The sequence below is a fragment of the Tursiops truncatus genome, chromosome 6, assembly GCF_011762595.2.
Source record: "Tursiops truncatus isolate mTurTru1 chromosome 6, mTurTru1.mat.Y, whole genome shotgun sequence".
NCBI lineage: Eukaryota > Metazoa > Chordata > Mammalia > Artiodactyla > Delphinidae > Tursiops > Tursiops truncatus.
Genome location: NC_047039.1, coordinates 33,752,642 through 33,771,520, shown reverse-complemented (window position 1 = coordinate 33,771,520; position 18,879 = coordinate 33,752,642). Strand labels below are relative to the sequence as shown.

Genomic DNA, 18,879 nt, shown 5'->3' with positions numbered 1-18,879 from the left:
TCATAGCAGCCTTATTCATAACTGTCAAAAAATGGAAACAAACCAAATGTTCATCAACAGGATGAATAAACAAACACATTGTGATACATTTACACCACAGAATATAATTTAACAATGACAAGGAAAAAGCTACTCCTACACAACAACAAGGATGAATCTTCAAACATTTTACTGAGGGTAAGAGCCAGACCAAAGAATAACATACTGTATGCTTTATTTTAAATAAAGAGGCAAGACTAATCTATGATGGTAGAAATCACAAAAGTGGTTGCCTGTGGGGGACAGGGGAGGGCATGAGAGAATGACTGCGATGGGGCAGAAGGGAATTTTTTGTAATGTAATGAAAATGTTCTTTATCTTGATAGAAATGTATGTCATATAACTTTATGTATGTGTCAAACCTCATCAAACTGCACACTTAAGACTGGTACATTCTATTGTGTGCAAATTATACTTCAATTAATAAACCTAGCTTCCCACTGAGTACCTGTTTCCTATCTGAAGAACACATCATTTATGGAGTAAACTGACAAGTATAAACTCACTGATTAACAATTATTTTCATATTTCTAAGGGCTCCATGCCAACTCTTAGAAGAATAGCCTCCCAGCTTTACAGTTAAAAAAAAACAAAGAAAAAAACCCCCCAAATAGTTTTAAGATACTTTAATATACAGTAACATGTAAACTTCAAAATGTTCCATCTGTATGTTATTCCTCTTTTGCCACACTTAAGTGCTTTGAATTTATTCCAAGAGGAAATCAAAATAATGGTGTTCTTTATATAAGCATAGTATTAAAGATGACAGTATATATAGGATAAGTCTACTTTCTTCTCTCCCCTAGAACAGACCCTGATGAACTCAAGTCTTGAATTTGACTTGAAATAATTATTTGTTAAACCCTTACTATGCAATTAGTATTATGCTACATATCAGCTACTCTCACGGAACTCACAATTTACTACGAAAGACAAAAACCAACACACGATATAATAATAAACACAATAATTAAGCACTCTTCTATACACATCAGGGATGGCAAATACCTGTAAAGCATGCAGCCACTTCTTCCTCTTTTATAAATGGCAAACATAATTAACTGATAGTGTGGCACTTTTTCTTGCTGAGCAAGGATGCAGTCTTAAAATTCTTCTTAATGCAGAACTCCATGAAGGCCCTAACAATGTGCTTGAACTGGCAGAGGAATTAAAACCTATATGCTTCTGTTACAGTGTGATAAAAATACACAGAAGAAGCAGACCAAAAAAGGCTAGAGAAAGTTTTAGAAAGAAAGCAGAACATTCACTCATCAACCAACATTCATTTACATTACCTATTATGTGAAAGGAGTTAGGACTACCAAAGAAATTAAAGCAGTAAGATATGGTCGCAGACTTCCAAAAGCTCAAATTCCAGTGAAGAAACAAAACAATGATAAAACAGGGTGTTGAGTGATATTAAGAATACACAGGATGTTTGGGCATCTAAATAAGACCATGATTAGTGAACCCTTCCAGGAAAAAGTGACTCTTTGGCCGAGTTCTGACACATAGTTAGCCAAATAAAAAAAGATGGAAAGGGTATGACATCACCAACATGGTGACATAGGTTGTTCCTGATTTCACTCCCCCTCACAAGAACTAACAACTATCCACAGACAAGACACCACTGAGAAAGATGGAAGGTAAGAATACATGGGAGGCAAGGTAGTATGAAAAAATACAGCACGTTCAGAAGAACTCTAAATACTCTTGCATGGCTTGACACAGAGTCAATCTTGAAATATGAGAAGGACTTTAAAATGTAGTAAGAGAATGACAATAGCTGGGATACTACTGGTTTCATAAACTCTACCATTCAATTATTACTGTATGCATGTATTCCTGAAGTAATAAATTTAAATTTAATGAAGAACAAGCTCTAAAGAAATAACAGATCAAGCAAATAATCATTAACAGCTACTAAAAGCATCACGTGAAAGTCTGATGGGAAACTTTATATTGGCTCACAAACCTGAACCCACTAATCAATTTTTAAAATAAACTTTTAATTGCAGAATAGTCTTAGATTTACAGAAAAGTTTCACATAGTACAAAGTTTCCATATATCTCTCTCACCCAGTTTCCCCTGTTGATAACTTCTTAATTATGGTACATTTGTTACAACTAAGGAACCAACATTGGTATATTACTCTAATTAGACTCCACACTTCATCTGGATTTCCCTAGAAGCAGTTCTCCTCTAATGTCTTTTTTCTGTTCCAAGATCCCATCCAGGATATATTACATTTAGTTACCCTGTCTCCTTAGCCTTCTCTGATCCATGACATTTTCTCAGACTTTGTTTTAGATGACCTTGATATTTTCAAGTCATACTGGTATACTGGTCAGGTATTTTGTAGAACATCCCTTGATGTGGGTTTGTTTGATGTTTTTCTCATGATTAGACATGTGTTTTCAGAGGAATAGGCCATTCTCTTCACATCGTATCAAGGGTACATGCTATCAACATGATTTATCCCTAATAATATAACATTGATCACCTGGTGAAGGCTGTGTTTGCCAGGTTTCTCCAGTGTAGTTATTTTCCCTCCCTTTCTGTACTCTATCTTTGGAAACAAGTTACTAAATACAGGCCACACTTAAGGGGAGTGGAAGGAGTTAAGCTCCCTCTCCTGGAGGGGGAATAAATCATATAAGTTACTGCAAATTTTCTGTATGGGAGATTTGTCTCTTGTCTCTCATTTATTCAAATAACTTATTTATATTAGTATCAACTCAGGGATTTTATTTTGTTTCTCATATTGTCCCAGCTCTGGCCATTGCAAAGTATTTCAGGTTGGTTCCTATGTCCCTCTGATATGCCCCAAGCCTATCCTTTTGTTTTTTGAGCACTTCCTTATTTTCTGGCACTACAAGATGCTCCAGGCTCATCTTACATATACCCTGTTGCAGCCCTAGAAGTAGAGCCATTTCTCCAAGAAATTGTGGTTCCTTTTATTGGAGAATGATAGAACCACTGATCAATTTTAACATAATAACCAGACATTCTATGCCCCCTGATGCTGAGATGACAGGAAGTGTGACACACCACCCAGGAAATACTTTTGCTCCCTTCTTCTCCAAAAAACAAACAACAACAAAAAACACCTGAACTTCACTCTATCAAGCCTCAAGAGCTAATTAATAGTTTATAGGAAATCCTATAAAGATGTAACCCTGAGGTCCCCCAGTAACTACGTGAACTGCCATGAGGTGAGGCCATAAATGGTAACTGAGACTTGGGAGAAAAATGAACTATCCTAAGGCTATATAAAATCCATGGCTCCAGTAACTATGAGGCCAGTTCTTTCCCTATTCTTCCATGGTTTGGCTATATGAACCAAATAAGTGTCTCCTTTCTTGCTTATGCTCAACTGAGTTCAGCTTCTGTTACTTATAACCAAGAGAGCTAACAAATATAATAAACATGAATAAGGGAAGGCATGGGAAGAAAAATGGATTCAGGACATTGAGAGGGGTAGGATATAGGCTGAATTGCTTAGGTAAAGTCAGATTTTAGGTGAGATTTTTTAAAGCTCAGGAGAATTTATTTGTTTTTAGAATTTAATGATCTATTATTGCTATTCTGTGTTTTGGTAGTATTAACTACTGGGTTCATTTTTTAGCATGTAATAATTTCAGTCACACACTGACCATTTATCATAATTTTAGAAATCAACAGATCCCACATCTTACTTTTTAGCTAATATAATTAGGATCTAAAATGAATAAATTATTTATACAAGCTCATATATCCAAGGCAGACATGCTGAAAGCACAGTGCAATAAAAAAGAAATAGGCTGTGGAGCCACATAGGACTGGGTTTTTTCCCCGGTTCTTTCTCTCACCCAGTGCTTTTTCTTAATATAAGATTTTAATAGGTAGTACATAGACTAGATAGAAAATTCAACAGCTTATATTGTGAAAAGTAAGCCTTTCTCCTATCCCTGTCCCAGGAACCCCTTCTTCCCCACCCTTTGGCAACCACTGTTACAACTTCTTGCATTCTCTTCTAGAGGTAGTCTATTTAGGCTTATTGAAGACTTGACCTTTTAGACTGCAAGACATATGATGATCACTAAAATTTTTAAAGTTATTCAGTGGCATTAGAAGGACTGGAGTTGGGAAGGCCTGATAAAAGTGGGGCTAAAGAGAAAGGAGTAGCTACGTGATACTCTATCCAGAAGCACTGACATTTAAAAAGACAACAAGTTAAAATTAAAAACAAAAAAACTTTAAGGATCAAGTAATGTTCCTTAAAGGCATGATTAGTTGAGGTTTTTAAGAGCACCTATTCTATTATTCACTCTGCTTGTCTAGAATTCTCTTGGGATCTTCTTGACTATTGCAGCAAATAATGGGGAGGGTACTGATTTAACAGTGTAACATCTCCTGGACATCTAACAAAGACAATTTAATTGTTCCCACCTTCTACTCCTACAAATGTCATTTTTATTCCAATTGTTTTAGGGTGAGAGAGATTAAAAAGAACTGGAACTGAAAAGAAAACACTGAGATTAATAACATATAACCAAGATGGATGGAGAAAGAAAAGGGGGAATGATGAAATTAACCTGAGAACACGTTTAGCTAGCAGCTACAGAAATATACAGGCAGTTTAAGTACTCATCCTCACCAAGCAATAAAGTAAACATCTCTTCTTTTTTGAATTTTACCCAGTAAACTCCTGACTTAAAAGGGGATGGCTAAGATACCATGCATATTGCTCTCTACAGAGGTTAGGAATTTTACCCATGGGAAAAAATCTCTTGGCATAAGTGACATATTAAATATGGAAAGAATTAAGTCAATTATTGAGCATACAAGGTAACAAAACTTAGTACATTTTTAGGAGTAGAAAACATATCTCATTTTAGAGTTGAAATGAGAATTTTTTTCAGACTTATTTTTTTAACTCTCCAGAAAAAAGTTTTTCTAAATTCCTAGAACAATGGCATAACCATTGCACATTTAAATATCCAAGTCCCGAGAAAATAGGTAATAATTCTAACAGAAATACAACATAACTTTGGTATATTTTTAACAAGTGTCATAGGTAATGTGAATTACATATTCTTTTGACCAATTTCTTAAAACAGTTATGTAGGAAATAAATTATAATTAGAATGCATTTACAAATGTTTAAAATGTCTTAATCATCAGGATTACTCAAAGTGAATTTTATTACACATCAAATTATTTAATAATAGAAAACAGCTCTAAAACTATAATGGGAGACAAAACATATGCTATGTCACATACCTATGCTTGTTTAAATACGACTTGGGTTAAATATATTAAATAGATGAGATCCTGTCAGTCTGCATTTTTTTCTTTCAAATCAGTGAAGAAGAAAAAGCAAGCATGAATAGTTTATAAAAATTATTTTTCCCTCCACTACCAGTTGCTGGTAGTATCAAGAACAGTGTGTACCATTTGTATCTGCTTTCTCATTTGCGTAAAACTATCTTCCAAATAAATCAATGGGTAAAAAAAAATTGAAATCAGTCCAAAAGTACATGTTTTCCACTTTCAAACATAATACTGTCTATATTTTCAGTCATTTAAATTTTAATCTAAAAACAGTGACAGTGGTTTGTAAATAACTTTAAAAGAATTTCTATCATCTAACAACAAATCAATTTTGTGCTTGTGTGCACAGTTGAGAACTATATTATTAATGTAGTCAAAGAGTTATTTAGATGTGGTTTGTTTAGAGGTGGATTTCATTTCCCTGACCTGTCAAGAAAACACCTAAAACAACAATAAAAAATGCTCAAAACCATGTATGCATTCTAAAGTGAAATCAAGGAACATCTGACCATTAAAAAAAATCAATTAATGGAATTACAAGAATAATATGTAACAGAAGAATAATAAAACTTTCAATTATTACCTAAAGAAGTCAAAAGAACTCTAACATTAGTACCTTCCTCAATATTAGAAGATATTTTATAGTAGTATCTTCCAATTCTAAAAGGTTTATAGAGGCTGTATTAGAGTCTTAAAAGAAAAAAAGTAACCAATAACACTAGGAAATTATGTGTAGGCTGCACTACCCTCTAATGGTGAATGGTAAGAGAAGTATATGATCAGGTTATCTTATCCACAGATATAAACTATAAAATCACAGCTTACCTCACAATTTCCATAATTCCAAAATATCTTGAGTCATGGTTTCAGGATGTTTTTTAGTAAAGATTGAAGTGTTACACCACTTTTCCCTAAAATTTTAAGCTTACATGTGGTAACCTTTGGACACACAACAATTAGGATGCTAAAGTCAAACGATATTATACTGCATGCAAATAGTATTTTTATTCTACTGTAACGTACTTTATATCCTTTTAATTGCCAGAGACAGGATTGAGTTCATTCATGACAAGCTAATGGGTTAAATAGCTATGTCTCAAAACAGACTTACTGCTAAACACTAAAGTATCATTCTTAAAACCATCAAGTGGGCTTCCCTGGTGGCACAGTGGTTAAGAATTCGCCTGCCAACGCAAGGAACACGGGTTCGAGCCCTGGTCTGGGAAGATCCCACATGCCGCGGAGCAACTAAGCCCGTGCGCCACAACTACTGAGCCTGCGCTCTAGAGCCCGCAAACCACAACTACTGAAGCCCGTGCGCCTACAGCCCGTGCTCTGCAACAAGATAAGCCACCACAGTGAGAAGCCCGCACACTGCAACGAAGAGTAGCCTCCGCTCACCGCAACTAGAGAAAGCCCGCGCGCAGCAGCGAAGACCCAATGCAGCCAAAAATAAATAAATTAAAAAAAAAAAAAAAACCATCAAGTGTTTTCTAGAATAAAGATGGTTATAATATTACTTACCTCAGTCTTTTTACTAATGTGATCTGTAAATGAAAAAAAAATGGTGAGACTTTACTGAAGGACATAAACATATAAAATATTTCAGTATGTAAAAAATATTTAAACAAAGTTATTGAAAAGAATTTCAAAATTATAATAAGAGTTACAGAAGACATTTGGGGGTTGTCTGGGACTCACATCAGGATTTACTTTTCTAGGGATACGATGTTAAAATTTACCATATAATTACTAATTTGCTCAGCTTAAAAGACTTCTATCCCAGTAAATGCCACCCATACCAAGGTGTATTATTAAATTTTAAACATTTGAATCCCATATACTTTAGATTTGTGGTTTCACATAATTTTGGGGAGGGAGAACTTGCAGGGAGGTAAGTATGTCTAAAATCAATCACAAGGTACTGTTACTGTAAAAACTGTACAGATCACTGCCTTTGTGGAATAAAAGGTAGAATAGTAATTTGTGTCCTTCAAAACTGTTACCTAGTTTTTTTTTAATTTTAAAAATACATATCATAGTGATTTGATAATACTGTGAAAAAAATCCTAAAAATTAATGTATGTTTATAAATGAATACAAAAAAGATGGCATAACTATATCCAAATTAAACACATCATTGACTTAGTAACAACAGTATTTCTGGGAAGTGATTACAAGGAAGACATAGGGAATCCACACAGATATAAGGTTGAACTAAAGTACAAATAGGTAGCAAGTGTTCTTAAATTGGAGATGATCAGGATATCTAATATTTAACAATGCTTCTCGTGCACAGCAGAAATTTTCCATTCTCAAGGACTAAAAATAATTTAATAGCATAGCTTCTTATGAGAAATCTATTTGAGAATCTAAAAGCTGGTCCAGTTCTCTAAAGCATCTGTTGATCAGAATAGAGTCCATAAACCCAGTAAATGTCAAAATCACATGTTTCAGGTCAAACTACCAAATCCTGGTGGGTTATCCAGTCATTCTTCTAGCACGTTCTACTTAGTATACAATGTGATGCCCGAAACCCAGGGAAGTACTATGACTGTGTTAATCATGCTTTGAAATAGTTGTACAGCTTCCCTTTAACATTATCATACTAATGTTTTTCTCAATGCATCTAATAAATTTACATAGTACTTAAACATATGAAAAATAAAGAAGTTTTAAAAAGCATTCTTTTCATGTCTCTGCCTAGTTTTTAATGACATAATTCTTATATTAAAATCTTTCTTACTAAAGTTGGAAATTTAACATATATCTGTTCTTTTTAACCCCGAAACAAAGCAACTTAGAGAAGCAGACTATAGGGAAACGTTTCCTCATCCTTAAATGAAAATACGATCCTCTAAATTTATTCCTAACTTCACAGGTAGGCTTCTTTCTGAAAACAAAGTATTTTGGGGTTTTGGTTTTTTTTAGATTATTGCTACGGTCTTATTAATCCTCATGGAACAAATGCCCAACGTATTAAGCTTAAATTCATGAGTCAAACTGACTTCTTGGTCAATGAAGAAACAGGTGTTCATTTGGTCAGCAACTATTCCTTTTCCTTTTTGAATATAGTTCCTTGCGCTATACAGTAGGACCTTGTTGTTTATCCGGTTAGCAACTATTCTGATTGGTATAAGCACAGCACTCTTCATTAAAATTTTCTGTGATGACAGTAATGTTCTATACCTGTGCTGTCTAACATTGAAGCTACTAGTTACATGTGGCTACTGAGCACCAAATGTGGCTAATGCAACTAAGGAATTTTAAATTTTAGTTCATTTTAATTAACTTATCTTTAAATTGCCACACATGAATAGTAGTTACCATATTATACAGCACAGACTTAGAGTTTTCACCATTTCCCAATTCAAAAATAATGTGCTTTGTGCTCTGTCTTCGAAAGTTCAGTGGATGGTATAATTTCCTTCTGTCTTCTTTGTTCAATAAAACCAATACAAATGATATTATAAAGAGATTTCTGGTAATAAGTCTCATTCTAAAAATTTACATTTTAATTTTCTAAGATATAGTTCCAGATAACTTGAAGAGGTTGACCAATAATGGATGAAATCTGAAAATACCATTCCTGGTCTAGTGTAAGCCAAATCAATTTATGTATAAGGACAATATGTTTCAAGATGACTCAAAAACTACAAATATCAATTTTTATTTTCAGTGAGTTTTAGAAAAGGAACAAATTCAGAATTACATAAAGACAAATTCTTATTGAAATTTTATGAGGTTTTAATGACTGATTTTAAATTACTTTAACCCCGAAATAGTTTATTTTCAAGCAGGTTTACATTTTTTACATTCTAAGTAACATATTAATAAAACAATCTTTACTTATTTTAAAAATTAGAGAGGTACTTAAAGTGAAATTATACAAGGACTAAGAATAGCTTCTCTAGTGTAATAGATTTCATACGTATATTACCTTCAGATTGAAACTTTTTTAGTGATATTGGGAGAGGTTTGTCTTTTCCCTGATGAGTCTTTCTTTTGTCTTTTTTATTCATAACCCTTGACTGAGCTGATGCATTTTCAGCATTTTCATATTCCTAAAAAAAATTACCAACAATAATTAAGCTTGGTTTAACACTAGTAAAATCAACTAACCAATGGGCAATATGTTTCTTAAAGTTTTATTTTTTAAAGATAAGAGGCAAATAAGAAAATCAAAACATAGGCTAGCCAAACCGTATAAAAAGACACCTGTTTATTTATACATTCAATCTCTTCCCTCTTAAACACTAAAATAAAAATAAAAAGGTATTCCTTGGTCTGTAACTCCTAGTTGCCACCCTCTTCTTCATTTCAGGACCAAACTTAACACAATAATCTACAGTCAATTTCCTTTCTTAACCACACTGAAATCTGGATTCTGCTAGTCTCTGACACTAAAATTAAAGTCAACCTTCTCTTCAATGCCAAACCCAAAGACATTATGTTTTCAAGCATCTCTTGGTTTTCTCAATACACTTCTGACTATTCTTAAGTCTCCTTCACTGGTTTCTCTTTCCCCAACTATATTCTTAAAAATGCAGCCGCTGTTTACCATTATTCCATTCTTAACCCATTCTTCTCATGCTTTATACCTGTTGTTCCTCAAACTCAAAATTTAAAGTTCTACCTGATAACTTGTGTATGTACAGACAACTCAAACAGAATGTTCAATAAACATCTGCAAACTAAATATGTTCACCCTGCCTTCCCTGCTTGATCTTCTAGTAAGTACCTTGCTTAATGCCACCATCATCTACACAACTGTCTAGGTTAGAAACCTCAGTCATCCTTGCTTATTCTTCCTATACACTTCATATGCAAATTAGTCCCTAGGTCTTGTTGAGTTTATCTCCTAAAGATCTCTTAAATCTATTCTCATTTATTCATACCTTCTGTCACTTCCCCTATCTTCTCTAGCTTGACACTGCAACACTCTCTAATTTTAGCCCCTCCATTCATCTTCTACACTGTTATGGCATAAGTTTCTAACATGAAAACCTGAAATCAATCTGAAAGTTAAAAATATTCAATAGCTCTCTGCCAACAAATGTATAAAACTCAACCTCCTTAGCCTGTACATGAGGTTCTTTATATTCTATTCTGGTAGCAGTATCTCCAGCAACTCTAGGTCCGTAAATTATAGTTTTTCAAAACGCTACTCTTTCATGTGTACATGTCTTATGTACTTGTTACTCCTTCCCTGAGAATGCCTACTTTCTCTTGCCTACTGCTGGACTTCTAATACATTGAGTAAGACTCCACTTTAAAAACGCTTTCCTAAGATATCCTGTCATTTGTGACAACATGGATAGACCTTGAGTACATTATGCTAAGCGAGGTAAGTTAGACGGAGGAAGACAAGTACAGTATGATATCACTTATATGTGGAATCTTTAAAAAAAAAAAAAAAGTCAAACCTGTTAAAATAAAATGAGTAAAATGGTGGTTACCAGGGGATGGGGATGGGGATGGGGGTATGGTGTTTTAAGTATACAAACTTATAATGAGTAATAAATAAACCATAGAGATCCAATGTACAATATAATGAATATAGTCAATAATACTATACTACAATGCTGTAATATGATGAATATTGCTTCACTGGCAATCATATTACGATATATAAATGTATCAAAGTAACACACTGTACACCTTAAATTTACAAATGGTAACATTCAAATTTATCAAATAAAAAGAATCCTTTCCTAAAACCCACCCCCATCAAAAGCACAGAAAATTCTTCTATCTTCCTGAATTCCCACTGCACTGAAAACATAAAATCTCTCAATACACTACAATTATGGGTGTGTCTCCTTCCACTGAACTCAACAGCTTGGACCATGTCTTTATCTTTGTCTGTTTACACACGTAACAACAAGGATTACAGTTATTCTTGATAATTCTGGATAAAAGGAATAGGGACATGGAAAATGAAACTAACACATATAGTGTACCAAGTCCAGTCTAACAGCAATCTTCATCCTCTTCCCTTGAGCTATAAATAAATAGCAAACTCATCTACTGTAAATGTTAATTCCTCTCCTCCCTTCCTCTTGAGCGAAGAAGCTAGTGTACATAGTATAAAGGCCCTTAAGCATGACCAGAGGCCATTTATGATCAACCACTGAGTAATCACAAGTTGAATAAACTTTACAGACCAAAAAAAATTCCCAATATATATAAAGGACTAAAATGTTAAATAATATGGAGATGATATAAATGCTCAATTTAAACATAGAAAATGGAAACAAACACTACTTTTTGCGCAAATGTCCCTACAGTTACAAGCTGTAGAATGCATTTCAACACACAGCCCAATATCAAAGCTTAGTGATAAATGCTGAATTCACAAGGCCAAATTATCAGAAATGTCCTTCTATTTACTTCAGTTAATTAGCAGTGTATCTCTAGCAGAGGGTCTCTTAATGGATGCCCCTGTACTCACAGTTACTTAAATTTTTAAAATTTAACTATTTTCTAGGTTCATTTAAAATAAGTTAAAATAAATCATCTGCTATTAGCCTCATTTCCTCTCTCCCCTTCATCTTGGTTGGAGAAATTTCTTAACTGAACATTCCAAATCACCGGACAAAGCTTAGTGTTTGTGTTTCTGTTATCTCTAAGAACTTGAGGAGAAATCTCATGAAAACTTTATGTTAATTACTTTGTCACAAGGATAAATTTTTAGGACAAACTTTAAAGAACTTTTATACAAAATTCAGGAAGGGTGGTTCTAACTTTTGACCACTTAAACCTAAAACATCTAAATCCATAAATGTGTAAATACCTTTTTGTGTTCTTCATATTCTAATTTACTTAGCAACAATGCCTTCTCAAGATCTGCTTCAAACATTTCAGATGTCAGCTAAAAATAAAAAGAAAGTTTAACGATAAACAGATAATAGCATTATACAACACGACAATATATACAGGATAAGAAAACAAATACTTCAATAAACAGTCTGGGTTCTCCAAAGTTATCTACCCATGCCAAAGTAGAGAACTGTGTTTTATAGAAGATACCAAAGCAAAAACTTACTATTTTGATATTTTTACTTTCTCATTGTCAATTATCTGTTGTATAATACATAATCTTTTTACTGTAACAAAACAAAATCTCACAAAGGAATTGACACTGTAATAGATGTTAAAGATGGTATCTAGTTTTGGACACAGAAAATATAACAGTGATTATTACTCAAAAATATAAGAATATTGAGAACTCAGTAAGCATTATAAAACATACCATTTACTTAATACAGACTAATTCACAGGTATAGAACCTTTAAATAAGGGACCAATTGTCCTGGTATATGCCTGATGTTACAGAAAAATTGTAGTGCATCTTTTTACTGCTATCTTTTTATTCCTTTTGTATGACTTCCCTACCTTTAAACTCCTCTAACACTATAATAAAATGATTCTTTGTGATCTGTATCTTTTGGTTCCTCTTTCTCACCACTCAATCTCACCTTAACTTCTCATAATCTAGCTTCTGCCACCCTCCAATCAAATTACTCTCTAAGAATTACTTTTCCTAATTGCCAAACAGAATTGGTACAGTGGTTGGATGGGGCTTTGGGTTGTCTACCTTGGGGGATAAGGTATATCTGCAGCTGAATAGGATAGCTGCCACATGTAAACATCCTGGATTTGTTTACATGTATGTGTTGACCTATGCATACTGTATAATAAAAGCATAAATTTAGTAGGCATCGCTTGTTTTTGTCTGTCCATAATCTCTTCCTTTATTTCTTTGAATAACTACAATTCAATCCAGTGTCCTAGGATTCTAGCAAGACAGCCAATCACCTAATTTTATATACCACCCACTACCACACCCACACAAATATGTATATGGTATCACCAACAACAGGATGGGAGCAAAGGACCTAACTCTTTTTTGTTCTCCTAGGAACTAAAATTTGAGAACACAAAGTAAGTGGGGTTCAATCAGCTGATGATAGCCTCTAAAAGTGAGTGTACTAGTTCATGCCTCTGAGCACCCCAGAATTCCTTTATTTCCATCTTTCCCAAGGTCTCATTGTTTAGTTTTTAATTCAAATCTGTGAATCACTCAGTATCCTTTTGTCAAATTATTTTTTGCCAAACTTATTCAGAATTGTTTCTGTTGTTTAACAATTTAAAAAAAAAAACTAAACTAAAACAGAAACCGATTCCAAAAAGAAGTCATCTGTTTCAAAAGGACACCTTAAAAAGTAGAAAAATGTTAACACTGGACACCATGAACTAATAAATCTTTTACTTCTAGTCAAAGCATTTCATCCAATCCTATACTAAGACAACAAAAAGAGGGGGGAAAAATAGGTTCATCACAGAAAAAAATTAATCTAACTCAGAGAAAAATAGTTAGAATTAAAATGGTAAATAAGGGCATATAGCACTCGAAATTCTGGTTAAGCCCCAAGTAAACTGTACATACTTTTTCTATGGAGTAACTGAAAAGAACTGAAGAATTAATTCAATCCAAATTAGTAACAATCAGGAAAAAGTAATCTTTTTTAAAAGGTTAACCTTTTAAATACTTTATTATATAAATGTATATTAAAAAACAATATACAGTTAAAAGGTAAAAAGGAAGTGGATTCATGTTAGTGTTACACAAAAAAGGAAGTTTACATCAATTTCTCCACCAAAACTCAAAGCAACCTGAGTACAAAATACTTCAATATAATTAGAGCATAGCAGTCATTCCAACATAGAAAAAGTGACAAAACTACTTAAGTTTATTCTGAGAAAAGTTGGTTAAATTTTACCACTAAGCTTTTAATCCATATTAATGACATTTAACATTTACAGAAAACACATTTAAGATTATTTCCAATATGTCACATATTCTGACTGATATTCCAAAAATAAATTAGTGGGCAGAAGAGGAGACAAAGTTGGGAGTCTTGCAAGATGCGATTATTTTTTTTTTCAAACTATCTCAAGTAACTTAGATATTAAGACAGCTGATTCTAAGAAAATGATAAAAACTGAATGAAATGGACCTTTTAAAAGTTAAAAATACGCCTCTCCCAAGCATTTGATTCTAAATACAGCAGTTTAAAGCTTACATTTACCTTTTAATTATTAACAAAAACTAATATACAAGGAAATACAATTAGGCAAAAATGATTTAAATTTCAGTTTAACTCTTTGAAAACTAGGAAAAACTTCCCAAATGTCACCATATGACCGTTTAGCCTATAAGGATTCACAGAGAACCCTCTATGTACTTTGCCTCTAGTCCTTTAAAGTAGCAGCAAAAATTTGGCTTTTGCCCTCAAAGAATTTCTACTCCAGTTGGGAATAAAAAACTAACACACATGACATACAGAAAATAGAGTAAGATATTACAAGTGCTACAAAAGTTGACAGAAAATAGGTAAACAAGAAATAGAATTCAAAGAAGCATACAGAAAAGAAACTAAGTTGGTCCTTAAAGGAGAGATATAATTTGGATAGGTAGCAAAATGAATGGAAGAATTTTAGGAGGAAAGAGTCACGTGAACAAAAAGTGTGATATTAAGAATATATATATTATGGGATACATGATAAAAGATAAATTCTATGCAATACAAGAGAGATGTGGAAAAAACCCAGGCTTTGGAAGTTCACACAGGTGGATACTTTAAATTTCTATTCCACCCATTCTAGCTGTGATCTGGGGCAAGTTATGTAACTTCTGTGAATCTCAGTTTCTTCATAAATAAAAAGGAAATAGAAATATCAACCTTGCAGTGTAGTTTTGAAAATTTTAAGCTATAATATATGTCAAGTACCTAGCACAGTGCCTACCTGGCACAAGAGTTACACACAATAAATTAGAATTCCCCTTCTCTATGCTGGAGAATAGTAGAAAATAAGATTGCTTAGGTAGGGTAAAATTAGGTTCCAGACACTCCCTAAAAATTATGGATTCAGGATAGATGAAAGAGGAAAACTGATAAGAGTAATTTTAAAGAAATAAACTGTCATATTAGAAGAATGAGAACTTAGAATCAATGGGTCTGGCTAAACCACTGTAGCCTCAGCATACAGGAACCTGGACCTGAACATAGCAATGCAGGAAACAAAGAAGGCTATTTCTCACCAAAGAATGACCAAGTTTCAGAGCACTGATTAAATATGAAGAATGAATCAAAGATAAGATTTTTTACTCCAGATAACAGGGAGAAAGGTAACACAAGACTACAATACCAGGAAAGAGAAAGAAAACATGATTCCAAATTCCCTAAACATGCCTTAATTAGAGAATTAGTTAATCATAAGACTGCTGTCAATGTAATTAATCAGTACATGTAGAGGTAGAACTGGGAAGGAAAAAAAAAAGAGTCTGGGCCTGAAAGACAGGCACTGGACATGAAAATGCAATATAACCATGATTTTTAAAAAGTATCTTATATGTTAAGTTTGCAAATTGAGAATTCCTCATCATTTTCTTTGTACTTATGGGAGGAGGAGGAAAGGAAGAAAAAGAGGAAATAGTAGGCACTAAAATGCCTACAGGATTGGAGAAGATACTTACATGTGCCCAAGATGGAGTACTTCAGATCCCCTTCCTCCTGGCTTCCTTCATTGCCTCCTATCCCCATCTAGTAGTAAAACATTTTTTTTCTATTTAAATAAATAAACCTATAGCTCAAGGGTTTATGATCAGTTAAAGAGTATGAAGAACCAACGAAAAATGAGAAGGACAGTAAATATTTTGTAACTAGATTTTTAAAAATTTGTAAATTAAAGTACCATAAAAATTTTACCCACTTTAAATCCAAGCAAAACAAATCCCAAATGAAGAATTAATCTTCATTTCTCAGGGGAACAGGGTTATTGTAAAACAACACACAGCAACATTCTGAGGACATCTAACACTTGCAGCCAAGTGCTTAGCCACAGTAGCAGTAGCGCCTTCTGGTCCTCTAACTCAGTGATTTTCAAAGTGTGGAACATATACCTTCACTAATTTGGAAAGCAGAATCATTTCCCAGAAAATCTTCCAGTAGTCTTATTGAACATTATGATTTTTTTTTTTTTTTTTTTTTTTTTTGCGGTACGCAGGCCTCTCACTGTTGTGGCCTCTCCCATTGCGGAGCACAGGCTCCGGACACGCAAGCTCAGCGGCCATGGCTCACGGGCCCAGCCGCTCTGCGGCATGTGGGATCTTCCCGGACTGGGGCACGAACCCATGTCCCCTGCATCAGCAGGCGGACTCTCAACCACTGCGCCACCAGGGAAGCCTGAACATTATGATTTTAAAGGTTGTAAATATTCTACAAAAACTGTATCTACGTGTTCATACTAATGATCAGGTTTTGTTCATCTCAATTAATGCATCTTCATATCTTTTGAGTGCTGTTTACATTTTTTAAGTTGTATGCTTTAATTATATCTCAAAGTAATAAAAATGGTTCAATGATTCACTGAAGGATTAAAAGTAGTAATGAAAATAGTAAATAATGCAACTTATAAAAACACATAAATTTTAAAATGAAGAAGACTCTAATACAGTGAATACAGAATATAAATCTGCATGTGTCAGCACAAGAGTGATTGTCACATAAGCAAATGAAAAGGAAAATTATAAATAGAAAATTAACATAGTGAATATTTGAAATTTCAATTTATTGAGTCATCAATCTATTTGTTCCTAGCTTCCTGCTATGAAACATGGTCAGACCAGTGGCCTAAAGACATTATAGTTTTTGTTTCACTTCCAAGGCACAGTGACCTGTATGAGTCTTTCCAGAACAGAACAAGTACCAAGTAATGCTTTCCAGAACAAAAGTGATGAATTTTGTTGCTAAAGAAAAAGCCAAAAAAACAAAGAGCACTGCTTATAGTAAAACCAGGTGCAAGTCAAACTATCAACAATAGACTTATTATACCAGCCACAAGGTTAATGAGAAATATCACACTCACAAACAAAAAACAGAACAAACTATTGGCTAAATGCCTTTATCAGATAGATGTACTAGAGGCTACAGTGTGAAAAAACAATTAACTATGCACATGCTAGCAGATATTCAACTTCAGAGTTGGACAAAACCAGTGATATGTGGAGTCTGAATCAATACAACAGGAATAAGAAATACACAATAAAATTTGATCTATTTATCACTGAATATCCACGAGAAGAGACTTTTCTATTCATTCATTATGTTTGAGCCATGATGTAAAATTTTAAAAAGGTAATACTGGAATCAGTATTATCAATGCACTACCACAAATATAAGAGGTTATACCTGAACAACATCTACACTGAGATTTATTCCCAGGCAACAAGTAATGGTGAACAATATGTCTCTTGATCTTGATTCAATATTTTAAAAAAATGTTAAAAATTCTGAAAACAATCAAAGTCATGGCCTATTCTACTTTTTTTAAACACCTTTACTGAGATATAATTCACATATTTTATGTATCACATAAAATCTACCCACTTCAAGTGTGAAACGTATACCTCCTTTGATGTATACATCTCTGCAAAGAAATTCTGTATTCTGCTCATCTCCCTTTCAATTTCTCTTACCCAATTTTTCATCTTAGTCTATTATTTCACCTTTTTATATAACATTACCAACACCTTGACTTTTACAAAATGTTCTAGCTCCTTAGTTTTTATTAAATCAAAAAATAGGTGCTGTCTAAAATCAATTTCTCTGTTCCCCGTAGCAAATCTTTTTCAAAGTACACTTTCACTTTGGACATTAAGTACAATGTTCTTCTCCTTTTATGTGGCAGAAACTTTTCTTCAGCTGGCATGAGATCAACTAAGATCCAGTGTTTGCTTCTAAGTAAGTGGAGTGGATGTTTCTTTACTGTCTATCTTGTTGCTGTTTAATGCCAGCTCTCAGATTTTATGCTGAGGCTTAGCCAATGTAAATTTACATTATCACTTTGATAATTTAGGAGTAGTAAACTCTGTCTTAGCATTTCTCTTTTGTGTTTACAATAAGCAGCCACATAACAGACAGGATTTCTATATCCAGCTTTTTGACTGGCTCAGCCCTCAACACGTGGAGTTTCTCATAGTGTTGTTTCCCTGTGTGAGGGAGAACACCCACCACAACTGTATACCTTCTGCCTAGTACAGTCACTGTCTGGTCCCTACTTTTAAAATCTATTATTCCACACAGTAAAATAGATTCCAGATGGTATACTGTCCATCAGTCCCAAAGCTTGCCCTTATCTCTTCTTCACTTGTCACTGTAATTATCCCAAGAGCTACTTTACTTCTCATGACCTTGATTATTTTCCTACAAGTGAGACTTCCAAATAAGGTACCAGGTTTTCCTAAGTGACCCATCAATAGTATATCCAGCAGAAATTCCTCTAAGTTCCTCAGCCTTGGATGATATTTTTATATAGGGTTGGGGCCAAGTTGACTATTTCCTTCTCATGATTACCTGGTCATTTTGGCAGCAATCAATGGCAGCAGGAAGAAGGGCAATCAAATATCTGTGCTTAAGTTCCCCTATTACGTGGCATTTATTTTGGTGCAAAATTGA

General features: G+C 33.8%; 1 protein-coding gene across 5 annotated transcripts in view; it reads right to left on the bottom strand.

The window, feature by feature from the left end:
* Positions 1–18,879, bottom strand: part of GKAP1 (G kinase anchoring protein 1) — a 78,514-nt gene that overhangs the window by 45,611 nt on the left and 14,024 nt on the right. For all 5 annotated transcript variants that reach the window (XM_073806022.1, XM_073806025.1, XM_019940349.3 and 2 more), the window contains 3 exons: positions 12,153–12,230; positions 9,297–9,420; positions 6,881–6,903 (listed from right to left, as the gene is read on the bottom strand). In XM_073806022.1, coding sequence (XP_073662123.1) covers positions 6,881–6,903; positions 9,297–9,420; positions 12,153–12,230 — 225 coding nt within the window. The remainder of the gene's footprint in view (positions 1–6,880; positions 6,904–9,296; positions 9,421–12,152; positions 12,231–18,879) is intronic.